This window comes from Muscardinus avellanarius (assembly GCF_963383645.1).
Source record: "Muscardinus avellanarius genome assembly, chromosome: 1".
In the NCBI taxonomy this organism is placed as follows: domain Eukaryota; kingdom Metazoa; phylum Chordata; class Mammalia; order Rodentia; family Gliridae; genus Muscardinus; species Muscardinus avellanarius.
In genome coordinates this window covers 219,131,855-219,149,447 of record NC_137786.1, presented here as the reverse complement: position 1 = coordinate 219,149,447, position 17,593 = coordinate 219,131,855, and the positions used below count along the sequence as shown (strand labels likewise).

The window sequence follows — 17,593 nt, the reverse complement described above, 5'->3', positions numbered from 1 at the left end:
AATTGCATGTAGAGTTAGCTTACATGACAACAAAAGAAATCTTTGTCTAAGTCAGTAGCCTAATTATTACATTTTGGTTTATTTTAATTCCAGAGAATTTCTAAAGATAATATATAGTTGTAACTAATTCATAAGAATATAATCCTCTAGCTAATGACTGCATTACAATTCAGTCAAATCAGTTTTCAAAGGACTTTTAGAAATAGGTTGAATGTGGACTTTATCCATAAATAATTTTTAGAAAAAGTGAAGATCATGAATCTTACTGTACTGGTATAAGCTAGTAGATCTTCTAGTTTTTCTAGCCATTCTCTTCTTTAAAGTTGAAAAGACACTCTGGCTACAGTTTTTGTAGGTGCAAAGAAGAAAAGAGATTTGAAGTAAAGTTTAATTTTACTCAGGCAAAAAAAGGAAAAAGGAAAAGAAAGGACGTTTGCTTTGGCAGAAAACCTGATTTTTACCCAAGGCCACATTTGAGAAAAGAAAAACTTACAGAGGAAATTAGCCCTTTAATTAAAGTAAATAATGATAATGATGAGAGGAGGATAGGAAGGTCAGGCTTGGTATTACTTTTGGGTTCACAAATTTAGAGTTTTGGCCTTATCTCCACATGCAGTTATACATACAGTCAGAGAGATGCACCAGCAGGTGTCAACAGAAGATGGTGTTCCTTGTAAAGCTGGAAAGTTATTCCATTCCTAGAGACTGCCTTAGATATTATGCATAATAGATACACTCTTTAATATTCCTATTAACACCTTTAACATCCCTGTAACACCATAGTGCACTTGAACTATCCCTGTTATAGATAGAAAATTTGCACTGTATTGTATTTATCTGTGTTAAATATTAACTTGTTAAATTTAAATGTTTAAATTACTCCAGGATTCCCCTGGTTTTAGTCTTACTTTTTATTTTTTATATTATTATTATTATTATTATTATTATTATTATTATTATTATTATTATTTGATGGTACTGGGGCTCCTGGAAGCCCTTCTACCTCCAGGCTACACTCCGAGACCTATTTTATATTTTTTATTTATTTGGAAACAGGGTCTCTTAAGCCAGCGCGTGTGGCTGACTACGAACCTGCACGATCCTCCTGTCTCCGCCTCCCAAGCACGGGGATTGCAAGCGTTGTGCCACCATGTCCAGCTTTGCCTGGTTTTAATTTATTCTAAAAATAGAGTAACAGATCAACTAAATCACAGTACCCTGGCATTCTTTAATCCCTGAGAAACCTGCACTCTCCAGTGCACTGTGTGTGGTGTTTAAACATGGATGCTCAGGTTGGGAGTCTCCCTCTGAGGACAGCATGGATGGTGGCAGGTGGCCCTGCTGGACTCTCATCTAGGAAGGAAGGCATCTTGCTCAGGCTCTGTCCTTGATTCGTAGTATGTAGCAAGATGCTTGGCCTGTAGTGGGTGCCTAGATGTTTCCATAACTTTTTGTTATTTTTCTTTTACTAGTTATTTTAAGTATTCTGGAGGGGAATGTTCACATAATAGAATCCAGAAAATTTTGGTGCTTAATTGTTTTGGAAATAAATCTGGATTTGGATCCCCCCCCACACACACACACGTTTTAGAAAATCAGAACTTTTTGCACTAATTTATTTTATTTAACACAAATATTTTCTTTATTTCCAACATAATGATCTAAAATATTTTATGATTTCTACAGCTGCGTTGAGAAGAGGAGTTTGTTATTTTAAACAGAGGCTGAAGAAACTATAGAATTAGCAGACATAAGTGAAAGTGGAGAAAGTAGAGGATGGAGTTGCAGACTCTACAGGAGGCTCTTAAAGTGGAAATTCAGGTTCACCAGGTACGTTGCATTATTGGCTTCACCCACGTTGCATTAAGTAACGACTAAGCTTAGTAAACAGGCTTATCTATGGGTTTTGGTACAATTTTTAGGTCTTCTTTAAGACAGTTGTCAAGAGTCATGTCATTTGCCTCTTTATCATACTCAACAAATGCATTGACTCTTAAGAACTATAATAAAATATTCCTGACTTCCTTCCAAGAGAAAAGAGCTGATTTTTTTTTTGTAATATCCTAGAGTTGTTTTCTAAAAAGAACTATTTTTTTCTGTTTTGTTTTTGGTTCATTAGAAGGACTTTATTCATGTGACATAACTTGCGTGTTTTTGATAATGAGACATGTTTAGCTAACTACCTTATACACTAAAGTTCTTACTCATTATATAACTCAGCTTTATACCTTAATTCCAGTCTTTGGTAAAGAAAATGTGAATGCTTTTACAGATGCTTAAATTTCAAATTTCTTAATTCTTACATTTACCTTAGTTACCTAAAACGGAACAAACCTTTAAAGTATATAAGTACAGTTATGCTTATATAGTATGTTTCTATAATCTTAATAATATATTTACTATGTTTTGTTGATAAATGAATATATAAAAGTAAATAGATGTAATTATAATCAAAACAAAAAGTTGTCCATAAGTAATTAAATCATTAGCATTTTATCACTTTCATGTCTGTTTGGTAGACATTAGCTAGGCATTAGGCTCAGGACACACATACACACATGTATAATCCATAATACTCGAAAGTGATAAATGATAAGGAATTGGCTACTTTTGAATATGCTAACAGTGCTGTTGTGGGTGTAGAGAGGAGAGGAGAAGGAAATTATTTTCATGCTTTTACTTATATTTCTTTTTTTTTTTTGTGGTGTTGGGGATTGAAACCAAGTCTTTTGTGTTTGTTAGATAAGGACTTGACCTTTCAGCTACATCTCAGCTCAGGAACTACTTCTCTCTCTCTCTCTCTCTCTCTTTCTCTCTCTCTCTCTCTCTCTTTTTTTTTTTTTTTTTTTGGTGGTACTGGGGATGGAACCCTTCTACCTCCAGGCTGCACTCCCAGACCTATTTTATATTTTTTATTTGGAAACAGGGTCTCAAGCCAGGGAGGCTGGCTTCGAACCTGCGCGATCCTCCTGTCTCTGCCTCCCAAGCGCGGGGATTACAAGTGTGCACCACTATGCCCAGCCAGGAACTACTTATTAAAGGTTTTTGTCTTAGGTATTGTTTCTCTTATTTTATCTGGATAATATAACAATAATTTCTAAAGTTATTAGGAGGTATCTTGGTCTGTTGGAACTACAAGACTACTAGGTTTGCATGTTGCCTAGAATTAATGTGGATGACAGCTTACAGGAAAGTGTCAGGATGATTTCATATAAGTATGTATATTTTTAAATTTATCATTAAATCTATATATTCAGATTTCTGCTGCTGCTTTGGACCTTGTAGACTCTTAATCAGTAGCAGTTTACCTTGTACAGGTGGGCTTCTCTTTTTTATGTGTAGGTATGGTACTGGGGATTGAGCTCGGGGTATTCCACCTCTGAGGTACACCCCAGCCCTATTTCTTTTTTTTTTTTATTTTCTTTTTTTGTAGTACTGAGGATAGAACCCAGGGACATTCTACCTCTGAGCTACACCTCCAGCCCTATTTTTTATTCTTTATTTTGAAACAGGGTCTCACTGAGTTACAAAGGGCCTCACTAAGTAGTAGCTGAGGCTGTCTCCAACCACGATCCTCCTGTCTCAGCCTCCCAAATGCTGGGATTACAAGCGTACCCCACCATACCTGGCTTATTTTATTTTATTTTATTTTTTTATTTTTGGTGGTACTAGGGGTAGAACCCAAAGGCTTTCTACCTCCGGGCTATCCTCCCAGACCTATTTTATATTTTTTATTTGGAAACAGGGTCTCACTAAGCAGCTGAGGCTGGCTTCGAACCTGTGCGATCCTCCTGCCTCAGCCTCCCAAGCTCAGGGACCACAAAGCGTTTGCCACCACGCCTGGCTTATTTTATTTTTTTGAAACAGGGTCTCACTAAATTAGTAGGGCTTCTTTTGAACCTGTGATTCTCCTGTCTTACCTCTCAGGTAATTGGATTATATCATGCACCAACACATCTAGCAGGTTCTTTTGGTATATAATAAATTATACACACTTTATTCTCTTTGGTCTTGCTTTGGGTACTGATTGAGAAGAATAAAGATTTGTTTACAAAAACAAGCTTTTTCCTGGATGAAAGTCTTTTAATATAGATGTGTATTGAATACCCAGTTGGGTTCATTGGCAAGTAACAAAAGTTAAATTCACAATTTGGTTAAGGCTGATATCATAAGCTGGATGTGGTAGAGCATGCTTGTAATCTCAGCTACTCAGGAGGCTGAGGCAGGAAGATCCCAACTTCCCGGCCAGCCTTGGCAACTTAGTGAAACCCTGTCTCAAAACCCAAAAAGGGCTGGGGCTGTAACTCAGTAATAAATAATCCCTGGGTTCAGTCCTCAGTACTGGAGGGAGCAGGAGTTGGTAATCATCATAGAATGAATTTGGGAGATACAGGAATCAAGCTAAAATTTGTATAGATCAAATATAATTTTATGATGTTGTGTGTGATTTTTGAAATATTTTTCTCCTCAAATTTTGAGATGTCAAAGTTAATATTCTCAAAGATAAAAACAAGTGCCAAATAAGCCTTTCTTAAAAGACTCATTACCTAAACTGAACTTAATTACTAAATTAAACAGATTTTAAGCATTATTTGTTTCACCTTTTGAATTTAGGCATATCATTTTTATAAATATTACAATTATGAAAAATGTAATCTTAGTTTTAAAATTTTAATTAAAATTTAAAATTATTTCTTGACTCAGAAGGAATATAGTATTCTTCCTAAAGTTATCCTGAACAGTCTTATAATTTTTATATCAACTATCAGTCTGTTTAACTGTATCTTTAGGTATTTGTTTTGAGGATAAACTTACTAGCTTTTGTGTAATAAACACATTTATTTACACGTCAATAATATCTTAACATTCAAAGCATATAAGACATTTTACTCCAATTTCATATGTAATACTTTCTTATTTTTAAAAAAATATCAATATTAAACCTGAATGACACACATTTTTCATAAAACTGATGTTACTCCAGTTGTGTATGGGCTAACCTACATGAACATTGATCATGGCACATTCAGGGATGCCAGAACTGGCCTCAGAGTATGGGCACTGTTTATAGAAGCCAACGCCGGACTGTCTGTTAAGCCAGAAGCCACCCTTTGTTGCATTTCCAGTTAGGGGATGAAATTAGGCTGAAGTCAACTTACCGGATAGAACTGTGTCATGAATCTACCTGGTATTGTTAGGGGAAGTATTTTTTGTTCTTTATCTTTACTTTATGAGGGAGGAGTGATGTTCAATAAGTATTTTTTTTTGGGGGGGTCCCCCTATCTTCAGTTGTTCTCTTGTGGATTTGATGGGGTCTTACATAAACTTACAGAGTATGTACTCCATATGAAATGGAAATACTGTAAAGCAGAGTTAGCAAACTTTCTGTCAAGGGCCAGATGGTAAAATCTTTTAGGCTCTACAGGCAATGTATAGTCTAAATCACAACTACTTTGCTCCCTTGTACAGATCAACCATAGACAATATAGAGAGAAGTGAGTGTGGTCATGTTCCATAAAACTTTATTTACAAAAAAACAGGTGGTGGGCTGGATTTGACCTGTTGACTGTCATTTGCTATCTTTGACATCAAGTATATTCTCATGAAAAATTGCTGTGTCCATGCAGTAGATAGTAACTTAACTTTGATATAGTGTCAGCTTAAAGTCTCTAGGGATTTGGATAGTTGAATAAGTTTCCCGGCTTGTCCTGCCCTACCCCTGATTGTGTGATATGCAGTCCAACGGCTTATACGTAGAAAAGTTGACTTATTTATTTTCTCTAGAGGTAGGGACTTATCATAGCTTTCAGTCAGTTTAATCTAGTGTCATGAAAGAAAAGCCTTTTCTGCTCTTCAAAAACATAACTTTAGTAGCCAATTCTCTGATTACCAAAATCAAAAAGGAAAATCAGGGCTTTTTTCATTGAAGAGTAGCTAGATTGTAAAAATGTATAAAACTTTGTGTTTCAATTCCATTGAACTCTTGGAATGTGTTTTATTACTATTTTGTAGAATAAGACTAGAATATAGAAGAGCTACTATTGTTAAATACGAAGTAGACTGTAGTGATGTTTCCTCTGTGTATTTAGAGGTCACACGATTGGCAACCTCAGGTAGCTGGGATGTGTCTTAACACCAGGAAGAAAGGTTTTTGTCCAATTAGAATTAATGTCACAATTCATTCACCAAAGACTATACATTTTACTCAGGGGAATTTCCAGGTTATTACAGTCTTTTCACTCATCTTAGAATTAGTGAGTGTGTCACATAGCAAATCAGAAGCAGCAAATTTGAATTGGGGTTAAGGGCTGTAGGAGGAAGGCATAATGATAGTAGCAAGATTCGCTCGCTGCTTAACATTAAGAAGTAGACCGAAAACTAAAAGATGTAAGAACTCTTTAAAACTTAGCATTTGGGGCCTTTTATAATAAGTAAGGACTGTATCGTACTGCTTGTAGCATAGTATATTAATTGGTATTATCATGACTCTAGCAATAAGAGCTTGACTCTTTCTATTTAATAAAATAGATAAGTATATAATATAGAAAGATTTTTATAACTAAACATTTGAAAGTGCCTTGTCACCTGGAGAGGGTGACAGATTTTTCCATTGTATGAAAAATTCACTTGGAGAATAGCTTATTCCTAGATAGTTTCAGGAATCAGTCACCTGATATTCCTTTATCCTTCTGATTCTTGTGTCCACAGTTATTGTAACCTTTGGGCAGCACTATTTTTATAAGTTGAGTTAGATCAGAGACATTTTTTCTTTTTTTATTTGTTGGGCTTCCATTTCCTAGTAAAAGTCTTTCTTGTTGGATATTGGGGCAGTACTGTCTCTCAGAGGTATCCAGGTAGGTAGAGTTTTGCCTTATGCCTCTACTTTCTTGTTTTCAAATACTGAGTGTCACTGGTCCGCTGAACATGTCTTCCTGAGTCTTTTCCTGCCTTGGCAGAAGACGATGGTAAAGTCACTGCTGATACTAGACTTCCTTCAGTTATGAGACCCAAACCAACACACTTGCCAGATCTGTGCTGTGCCATCACGAGCAGGCTGGTTTGTATGGGCGCATCTTCTTCCAGGACTTGTTTGGTGCTGTAGACAGTGACAGCATTTTAAAGGAATGTTTGGTTTTAAGGCAGCCAGTTTATTTAAATTGCCTTTCAAAAGCCATTGTTCCCTATCCCTGTATCTACATTGAAACATCATGTACTTTTTCATTTCAAGTACGTTTTTTTTTTTTCTTTTAAGAGGAGTGCTTCATTAGCCTTTTACATGGACTGCAGAAACTTTTTGGTCTATTCTGATTGTGGTGTTGCTCGTGTGTGTGTGTGTGTGTGTGTGTGTGTGTGTGTGTGTGTGTGTGTTGACTTAAGACTCCAGGTTATTTTTGCAAAATCTGATTATTGGTAGGATACATAAGACTGATGGTTCTTTTTCTCTCTTTATTACCAGAAACTGGTTGCTCAAATGAAGCAGGATCCACAGGTAAAATATTATTTTCATTTATTTATTTTTAAATTAAAAATAATTTAAAATAAATGACCGTAAAGTACTAAAATGTAGATGGTGCTTATATTTAAATAACTAATTCATCCCTAACAGCAAATATTTTTAGCTTATTGGTCTTTATGTTTTATGGGTTTAAAAAAATTCAGTCATCCCATTATATGATATAGCTATCATTTTCGTTACTATTACTTTGCCTTTATGTTAATTGCTTCAGGTATATTGGGAAATGAGAGTTAATACTCTTTTTACAGCTTAAATTTCATGTTCATAAACCCACTTACTCAGAATCAGAGATTGTGCTAGGTGTGATATGCCTATAATCTCAGTACTTGAGAGGCTGAGACGAGAGGATCACAGGTTCGAGGCCAGCCTCAGCAACTTAGCTAAACTCTGTTTCAAAAATGAAAAATAAAAAGGGATGGAGCATATCTTGGAGGGAGAATGCCCCTGGGTTCAACCTCAATCAGTCAGTCAGTCAATCTCTCTCTCTCTCTCTCTCTCTCTCTCTCTCTCTCTCTCTCTCTCACACACACACACACACACACACACACACACACACACACACACACAGTTTGTAAGACATTTTGCTCATCTCAAAATTGTTGAAAATGTTTCCACACCATTCTTAATTTCATTGAATTTAGCTGGGTGTGGTGGTGTACACTCGTAGTGCCAGTACTTGGGAGGCTGAGACAGGAGAATCACAGGTTTGAGGACATCTTCAAGTGAGACTCTCATCAACCTAGTAAGACCCTCTTTCAGAATAAAAATAAAATGGGGTTGAGTAGTATCTACAAAGGAAAACATCTCCAGGTTCAGTTCCCAGTACCACACACAAATTTTTTTTTAATTGCTTCAAGTTTATAGTATAGAACATTTGAAGACCAAATTTTATTATGTTCAGGACAAGAATTTTAAAATAAAAATTTAAATGAATTAAAAAAATTTTAAACTTTTATTTTTGGAAAAGAACCCTTTAGAAGAGTTTTACAAGTGCCTTGTATACTATAATAATCCAGAAAATGTTAAATTTCATAGAAGTTTTTGCTTTTCTATTCTTTACCTCTGGAGAGAATTTTTTTCCAAAATGTTATCTTTTGTTTCAGTTATTTATATTTATTTTTCAGGCAGTCTCTTTTGCAACCATTAGATGGTAGACCATATATGCCCCTTTGTAAACTAAATTTTTGAAAAATGGGATTGAGGCGATTTTGAGATTTGGAAAATAATATCTCCACAAACTTAGGACTCAGTTGTCTGACTGTTGTGGTTTAATATAATCAATCAATTCTGAGAGCTGGTGTTGGTAGTCCACAGCTGGTCCTGTTTGACAGTGCAACTTTCATGAAAAACTTTATTTTGGTGTATATTTACAATTTCAAATTGATTTATTTTTATTTTTTTATCTTTATTTGATATTTATTTATTTTTTTGCAGTACTGGGGATTGAACCCCAGGTGCATTCTATCTTCGAGCTACAACCCCCCCCCCCCCGCCCAGCCATATTTTTTATTCTTTATTTTTAAAACAGAGTTTAAGTTGTGGAGGGCCTCACTAAGTAGCTGAGGCTGGCAGTGAACCTGTGATCCACCTGTCTCAGCCTCCCAAGTACTGGGATTACAAGTGTGTGCCACCATGCCTGGTTTAAATTGGATTGAGAGAACCTGGAGGCTAGAGACGCTGAATAGTACTATTAGCAGCTAGCATTTCTGATACAGCTGGCTGTCATGTAACAGAACAGTCTTAATCTGAAGAATATGAAGAGCAGTAACTTTTGGGACAGCATTATATGTGATCTCATTAGAGAAGCCTATATCAGATACACTTTAAAGTCCAAATGGAGCTGTGTGCAGTGGTGCGTGCTTGTAATCCCAGCTCCTCCGGAGTTGGAGGCAGGAGGATCACAAGTTCAGGGTTAGCCTGGGCAACTTAGCGAGACGCCTAAAGATAAGAAATAAGTTAGTAAAAAGGGCTGAGGAGATAGCTCAGAGGTAGGGCACTTTCCTAGCATGTGAGGCCCTGGGTTCAATCCCTAGCACCACACAAACACACGAAAGTTCACATGTGTATACTTGAAACTTACTACAGGGGGAGGATGTGCCTCCAACCTGACAGAAGACTGGGCAAGATGGATTGTCACTATCAAGTAAAAGTAGTCTCTCATTGGGATGGTGTTCAGACTGTTAGAAGGCTCTCCTGCTATGTTAGGCACTTGAAAACTTTAATTTTGCATTTTTTCTTCCGCTTGAGTAAAAGACAAGCATGCTCAATGTATCTTATCTAAAATAGTATTCTTTTTTTGATTCCTAGAATTTTAGAACTGAGAAAAATGCCCTGGTAGTCAGTGTGTTAATTTGAATGATGTAGTGTGTTAAGGCGGTTACAGTACTGACAGCTTCTCAATTCTGGGCTAAAATAACAAATGTACTTTACTAAATAAGGGAGAGGACAAGCAGAGAAAAACCTCCTCTCTCTGTTGATAATGCTGCTAGGCCTGTAGTCAGTCCATGTAACTTAAAACCTCCATTTTCCTGTTTTGCCTAATTAGTGGAGCTTCAGGTTTTCTGTGGATACTTTCTACAAAGAACAACATTATTTTAGTAGAAAGGCACCGTTACAGTGTAAGATGGTAAAATATAAAACTTCTTATAACTTAAGACACTTGTGAAGAAACTTCCTATTCTGGGATCCGTATTTAGGGTTTATGTATTAGGGGATGATATTGTGATTACAATTTAATGCATGGCAAATTTGATTGGCTAAATGCTTAAGGCTGCTTCATCATTTGTAATAAGTATGCATAGTCTTCTTGCTACTATTCTCTTAACAAATGAATATCTTTCTCACAGATATTTTTTCTTTCCAATCAGAATGCTGACTTAAAGAAACAGCTTCATGAACTCCAAGCCAAAATCACAGCTTTGAGTGAGAAACAGGTAGGGGAAAGGGGGGCATATTTTTAACATTGTGTTCTAAAGATATGTCTGCTTGAGGCTTCTAAGAGAACTGCTATTTTTCCTCATGTGTGAAAATAAGTGTGGGCAGCCAGACTCAGTTTTAATTTTGTTTGAGCTCTGTTTATCTATTTTTATTTTCGGTTGAAATCAGTCTCTAGAGTATCCCATGGGTATATGTTACTGGCAAACATCTAAAAGCAATGTGGCAGGCTGCCGTTAACTGTGTTAATTAAACTCTGTAGTTTACCCATAGGGGAAAGGGGAAAGAAAGTTAGTGGGCGTGCGTGATAGAGTCTTGTAGTTGCTCTGTGTCTTGTTACCTGTTTCTAGGCGCAAGCTCAAGCTGACCTTTAACGGACTGTGAGAGTGTAGCTGTAAATAAGATATCTAAATGTAGGTCTCCCATTGTGTAAGTATTGTCATAGTTCTGTGTTAATCTTTACTAGATATTGACCTACTCTTATGTATAAAAAGTTGGTGGAAACTTGTTAGACTTATTCTATATAGGGCAAGAGTGTCTTGTTTTCTTCCAAGGACATCTGGAAAGTATTGTTTGGAATTTTTGGTATCATGACCTCTACTTAGCCAAGTCAGGCAGCTAATGCCACCAGGTGGAGTATGACAATTGATGGAGCTATATGAAAATGTCTGTGGTGAATCTGATAAAGCATCTGTTTTCTTGTTCCTTTCCCACCACTTTCCTTCTGGTTAAAAAGAATGTTTTCTTTCTTGGAGTAGGTAAAGTAAAAGTGTGCACCAAAAAGATAACGTGATTTGCAGTTGATGGTTCATGCTAGTGACATAAGATTTTTGATGAGACAGTTTTTCATATTGTTCTTATTAAGAAGATTTTATTTAGTGAAATGATGACAGTGAATAATTTATTCCTGGAAATTTCTGATTGTATTTGTATTGTTTTTATTTAACTGAGGGGAGAAATAAACTTTGAGAACTATGTGAAATAGATGAGCTAATGAGTTAAATCTTTTTCCAAGCTGAGTGAACAACTGCTTTTTACTCCTCCGTCCTATTCTTATGCTTCTCCACCTTGTCTTTTGCACAGACAGGAGGTATTTTAGGTTCGGGAATTGCCAAAGTAAATTGGGAGGAGGTGGGATGGTGGAGAACAATTTGTAAGGAAAAATATAAACAGTTTGTTAGTATGTATTTGGATTTGAATGTGATTCAGTTCTCCAAAGTCAAAATGATGTGTGTTAGTGAAAGTGTTCTAGCTCTAGCATTCTGGTTGCACCGAGCCCCTCCTTTTATAGTTCAGGGTTGGTTTGACAAGATGCCAATGAGTGAGTCACTTTAGCTGAAAAATTCACGTGTTCCAGCAGGAAAAGAAGGTGAGAACTGATTACTGGGATGGGGGTAGGGAATGCTATGGCAAAGCTAAGACAACACAGGCTACATTTGGGAGATATGGCAATTAAAGAAAAATGTATATTTATTTGAGTTTTATGTTTATGAGAACTGATGGAAAGATTTGGTTTATTCTGCAATGTTTGCATATTTTTCCTGCTAGAGACCTCACTTAATAGGAAATTGCAACTATCCCTGCTCAGTAAGACATTTCATCAGGTGGCAAGCTTTGCTTGTCAGATGAATTCAGTTTGGACTCTGAAAACTGAAATTTAAAAAGAGTAACATCAAGAACATCTGAAGTATACAAAGTGAAGGATAGTAACTAGAGTCAGAAACTGACGTATAGGCTTACAGCTTGTATAATATTTGCTTAACTGTTAAAATAGCTCTCTTGATGGAACAGGATATTACATTTTTAGGTAGGATAGTATTTTATTTATTTATTTATTTATTTATTTATTTATTTATTTTTGTGGTGCTGGGGATGGAATCCAGGAACATTCTACCTCTGAGCTACACCCCCAGCCCCATTTTTTATTCTTTATTTTGAAACAGGGTCTCACTGAGTTGCAAAGGCCTCACTAAGTAGCTGAGGCTGTCCTCAAACCCTGAACCTCCTGTCTCAGCCTCCCAAATGCTGGGATTAGAAGTATGTGCCACCACACCCGGCTTGACTTATCTTACTAACATGGTAATATTTTAACATTTTTTGTTGTGAGAAAAATTTAAAATATAAAAAGTATGAAGAATAATATCTTATTCTAGAATAACTATTACCCTTTGTTTTATTTGCTTTATTTGCATTTTTCTATATCCACTTGAAAACTTCATTATACAAGTAATAGATACATACATTCTCCTATTTTGTTTTATTAGAAAAATAAGCGCACGCTTGTAATCCCCACGCTTGGGAGGCAGAGACAGGAGTATCGCGCAGGTTCAAATGCAGCCGCACTGGTTTAAGAAACCCTGTTTCCAAATTAAAAAAATAAAAAATAGGTCTGCGAGTGTAGCCCTGAGGTAGAAGGGCTTCCAGGAACCCAAGTGCCACCAAAAAAAAAAAAAAAAAAAAAAGCCGAGTGTGGTCACACACTTGTAATCCCAGTATTCGGGAGGCTGAGACCTGAGGATCACGGTTCGTGGACAACCTCAGCTACTTAGTGAGGCCCTCTGCAACTTAGTGAGACCCTGTTTAAAAAAAATAAAGAATAAAAAAAATAGGGCAGGGGGTGTAGCTCGGAGGTCAAATGCCCCTGGGTTCCATCCCCAAACCCGCCAAAAAGAAAAAGAAAAAGAAAACATTGCAGATAATCACTAATTGTGTGTGTGTGTGTGTGTGTGTGTGTGTGTGTGTGTGTGTGTGGTATTCGGGATGGAACCCAGGGGCTTTCTACCTCTGGCCTAAACCTCCAGACCTATTTTATATTTTACTTGGAAATAGGGTCTCACTAAGTTGCTGAGAGCCTCACTAAGCTGCTGAGGCTGGCTTCGAACCTGTGCGATCCTCCTGTCTCAGCCTCCCAAGCGCTGGGATTACAAGCGTGTGCCACCACGCCTGGCTGATAATCACTAATTCTTACAGTAGACACTTAAGAGTTCTTTCTCATTATTACAACCTCAGTCTTTGACACTTATTCATAAGTTTCTTCCTCAAGAGTGATTGTGTAATGATGCTCTCCGATTGGGAAAATACAATCTTTAGTGAGGATCCTTCATGACTAAAATCAGTGATTTCATGAAATTGTTGGTGGTACGGTTGAGATTTTTGAATAGAGGCAGACTTTGAAGTCAGCTTTTTAACCTACAGAGCTTCAAATGTGGTTGATGGTTTTAACAGAAAAACCACCAGACTTTATAAATAAAATTTGTTATATAACCATTAAAATCATGGTTTAAAACACTAATGACATTGGCATGTGATCCTGATCAAGTGAAGCTGCACATAGAACTTTATTTGTATTATCCCATTTTTGTGTTTGTTCTATGTATGTATGTGGGAATGTAAATGTGTATAAAAATAATGTCAGTATAAAATGTTGGAAGGTAATTATTTTACAGGTGTTTTTTTCCCTGTATATTCATGTATATTTTCTAAATTCTCCACAGTAAGTATGTTTCATTTTTAGAATCAGAAATAAACAAGAAACATTATTTAAAAAAATTTTTAGCACCAACCTCTTGTCTGTGCCAGGGATGGTTAGCATTTTAAAATCTCCTGCTGGGTTTGATGGTGCACATTCATAATCATAAAACTTGGGAGGCTGAGACAGGAAGAAGGCAGGTTTGAGGCCAGCTTCATCAATTTAGCGAGACCCTGTTGAAAGGAGGGGTGCTGGGGGTGTAGCTTGGAGATAGAGCGCACCTGTGTCCTATCCCCAGTACCCCCAATCTCATGACATTCTCCTCATGATATATGAACCACCCTAATCATAACTATTTTAAGTAGTAGTAATGCTGAAGTGTGGAAGCAACTATTAATTTCCTTAACAAGGTTTGTTCTCTTTTTGTACTTCCTCCATTCCTCCACCCCTTATTTTTGACCCATATATGGCCCTTTTCTTGTCAGAGTGCCTCTGATATGGGAACCAAAGCATTTAGTTGCTTTAAGGTTCTGCTTTAATTCTAGTTCCTTGAGAGGCTATTTTTTTGAATTGCTGTGCTGAGGATTGAACCCAGAGTCTCTTGCATGTCAGGCAGGTACTCTGCAACTGAGCTAACACTCCCTGCCCAAGAGGCCACCTTAACATCCTAGTTTATTCCTTGTCCCTGTGGGGATTCAGGCTTTATTTATTTATTTATTTTTGTGATACTTGGGGTGGAACCCAGGGGCTTTTCTATCTCTGGTCCATACTCCCAGACCCATTTTCTATTTTATTTGGAAACAGGGTCTCACTAAGTTGCTGAGAGCCTCACTGAGTAGCTGAGGCTGGCTTCGAACCTGTGCGGTCCTCCTGTCTCAGCCTCCAGGCCTCCCAAGTGCTGGGATTGCAAGTGTGCGCCACCACGCCCGGCCGGGAGTCAGGCTTTCATGACCACTGTTGCATCCTTGCTTTTCCCTGCCTACCTGCCCAGTTTGCTACACTACCTCCCTTCACCTGGCAGGTTTCACCTCATGGCTTACATGTTTTCTCCAAGGAGCCTTCCTTGAAAGCTCTTCCTCCAGTCAAAATGGACTATGTCTGTCATAATTTCCCATTGAACGCTTCTTTGTTCCTTCACAGTTAGCTATTTAAGATTAGGTTCACTTGTGGATGAGTGGAAGGTACACCCAAAATAAAGGTGGCTTAAGCAGGGTGAAATTTTCCCTCATGGAAAAGCTCTGAAGTTAGACGAGGGCTGGTAAGAGTGGTTCCACAGTGTCAGGGAACCCAGGCTCCTCCTCCTGTTGCTCTGCCATTCTCAGCATGAAGCTTCCACATCATAGTCCAAAATAGCAGCTCCATCTGGTGAGAAAGGGGAAAAGCAACAAATAGCAAGCCTTTTATTTTTAAGGATGTTTACTGGAAGTTACGCGCACCACTTTCAGTTGGATCCCAGTGACCTGAGCCTAGTCACATGGCCTCAACTGAGTAAGGAAGGCCGGGAAAGGTAGTTTAATGCCGGTGGCCATGACTAGATAAAATTCAAAGACTAGGAAAATAAAATGGGAAATAAATACTGGGAATAATTAGCAGTTTTGACTACTGTGGCATATCATAGTTTGCAAGTACATATCTATCTTAAGATTACTGTGTGTGTGTGTGTGTGTGTGTGTGTGTGTGTGAGAGAGAGAGAGAGAGAGAGAGAGAGAGAGAGAAGAAGAGAAAGAGTAGAAGAGAGAGAGAGAGAGAGAGAGAGAGAGAGAGAGAGAGAATTGAGAATCCAACCCAAAAGCCTCACAGATTTTAGACATTCTATGGAGCTACATACCCAGCCCTATGATTACTCTTTTTATATTTATTTATTTATATAGGTGCCTAGGATTGAATCCAGGGGCGCTCTACCCCTAAACTACAGGCCTAGCCCTTTATATTTTTTGAGACAACCTATATTATATTTATATTTTTTGAGACAACCTGAACAACCTAAGTTGTTCAGGCTGGCCTCAAACTTGTCATCCTCCTGCCTTAGCCTCCCAGATTGCTGGGATTACAGGAATGCACCACAGGAAGTACACCACACCTGATGCTTACTATTTTTTAAATGCCTAACATGTCATTTGTGGTGACTCAAGAATGAAATCCCAGTACTTGGGAGGCTGCGGCAGTAGGATCTCAGGTAACTTAGCTGAGACTCTATTTCAAAATAAAAAACAAGTTGGGCATGGTGGTGGTATACGTTTGTAATCCTAGTGCTTAGGAGGCTGAGACAGGAGGATCACAGGTTTGTGGCCAGCCTCAGCTACTTAGGGAGGCCCTCTGCAACTTAATGAGACCCTGTTTTATTTATTTATTTATTTATTTATTTATTTATTTATTTATTTATTTATTTGGTGGTACTGGGGTTCCTGGAAACCATTCTACCTCCGGGCTACACTCCCAGACCTATTTTATATATATTTTTAAATTTGGAAACAGGATCTCTTAAGCAAGTGAGGCTGGCTTCGAACCTGGGCGATCCTCCTGTCTCTGCCTCTCAAGCACGGGGTTTACAAGCGTGCGCCACCACGCCCGGCAATGAGACCCTGTTTTAAAATAAAGAATAAAAAAACAATAGAGCTGAGGGTGTAGCTTAGAGGTAGAATGCCCTGGGTTTATTCCCTAGTACCACAAAAAATAAACAATAAAAAAATACCTGGCCTGACAATTACTGTTTTAAAATTCTCTCTTATTAGTTAGTTTCAAGGAGACAGGGGACAGGTTTACTTTATTTACTTCTTTACTCCTAGTATGATGTTGAGTGTATAACATTTAACGTAGGATAGTATTTAGCACAAAAGAAGCATTTATATCAAATGAATTTAATTGATATTTTCTCTGTTTATAGATAATTCCTTTTATTTTAAAAAACAGTACATGTTGCTTTTTATGCTTTTAATGCATAGTTTACTATGGACATCCTGTATTTTTTAGTAGTTTTGAGAATGTGATTTTTAAAAAGTTTTAAATATTTAACTGTGCCCATATAAAATTTAAAAACCGATTCCTCTATTATTTGATGATGTTTGTCTCAGTAATTTCGCTATTCTAAGTATTTCTATGATGAGTGCTCTTCTATATAAATGTTTCTCTCTGATCGCCTTAGGATAAATTCCTAAGTGTGAGATTACTGAGTGTATTGGTCAGCTATTGCCATAACAATTCTATATAACGAACTGGTTTTCTTGAGTTGCTTACAACACTGAGTGTTTATTTCACACTAGGTGTTAGTCACCTGGGGTTTATGACTTGCAGTCACTTTGCTTTAGCATGTGGGTTTTGTCAAGCTTGCCTTGGGGCCGCAGGTTTGGTTAGTTCTAAGGTAAATGCGTTCATTCCAAGGTCTCGCATAAAGGAACAGCACCTACCTCGGGCATACGCGTTTCATGGTTTACCACCTGAGCACAGTAAGTAGGCCAGACTACCAAAATACACTTCAAGTCTGCTGGCATTAGTTCTGCTAACATCTTTTTAGCCAAAACAAGTTATGTGGCAAAGTCTTTGAGGTATTGGTGTGTAATTTTAAAGCAGAGAATTAAACACAGTAATACATCTACCACACCTGTATAAGAAAACTTTTACTACTTTTCTTAAAACTTTTATTACTTTCCTTAAAAACTTCTAAGAATGGGGGAATA

General features: G+C 37.3%; 1 protein-coding gene across 9 annotated transcripts in view; it reads left to right on the top strand.

The window, feature by feature from the left end:
* Positions 1-1,776: 1,776 nt before the first annotated feature.
* Positions 1,777-17,593, top strand: part of PHF21A (PHD finger protein 21A) — a gene marked incomplete at both ends in the record, with an annotated part of 175,404 nt that continues 159,587 nt past the window's right edge. For 8 of the 9 annotated variants that reach the window (XM_080696573.1, XM_080696572.1, XM_080696567.1 and 5 more), the window contains 3 exons: positions 1,777-1,830; positions 7,457-7,489; positions 10,384-10,449. In XM_080696573.1, the coding sequence (XP_080552699.1) occupies positions 1,777-1,830; positions 7,457-7,489; positions 10,384-10,449 (153 nt within the window). Of the gene's footprint in view, positions 1,831-7,456; positions 7,490-10,362; positions 10,450-17,593 lie in introns of all 9 variants that reach the window. The other variant, XM_080696568.1, reaches the window with a different exon arrangement.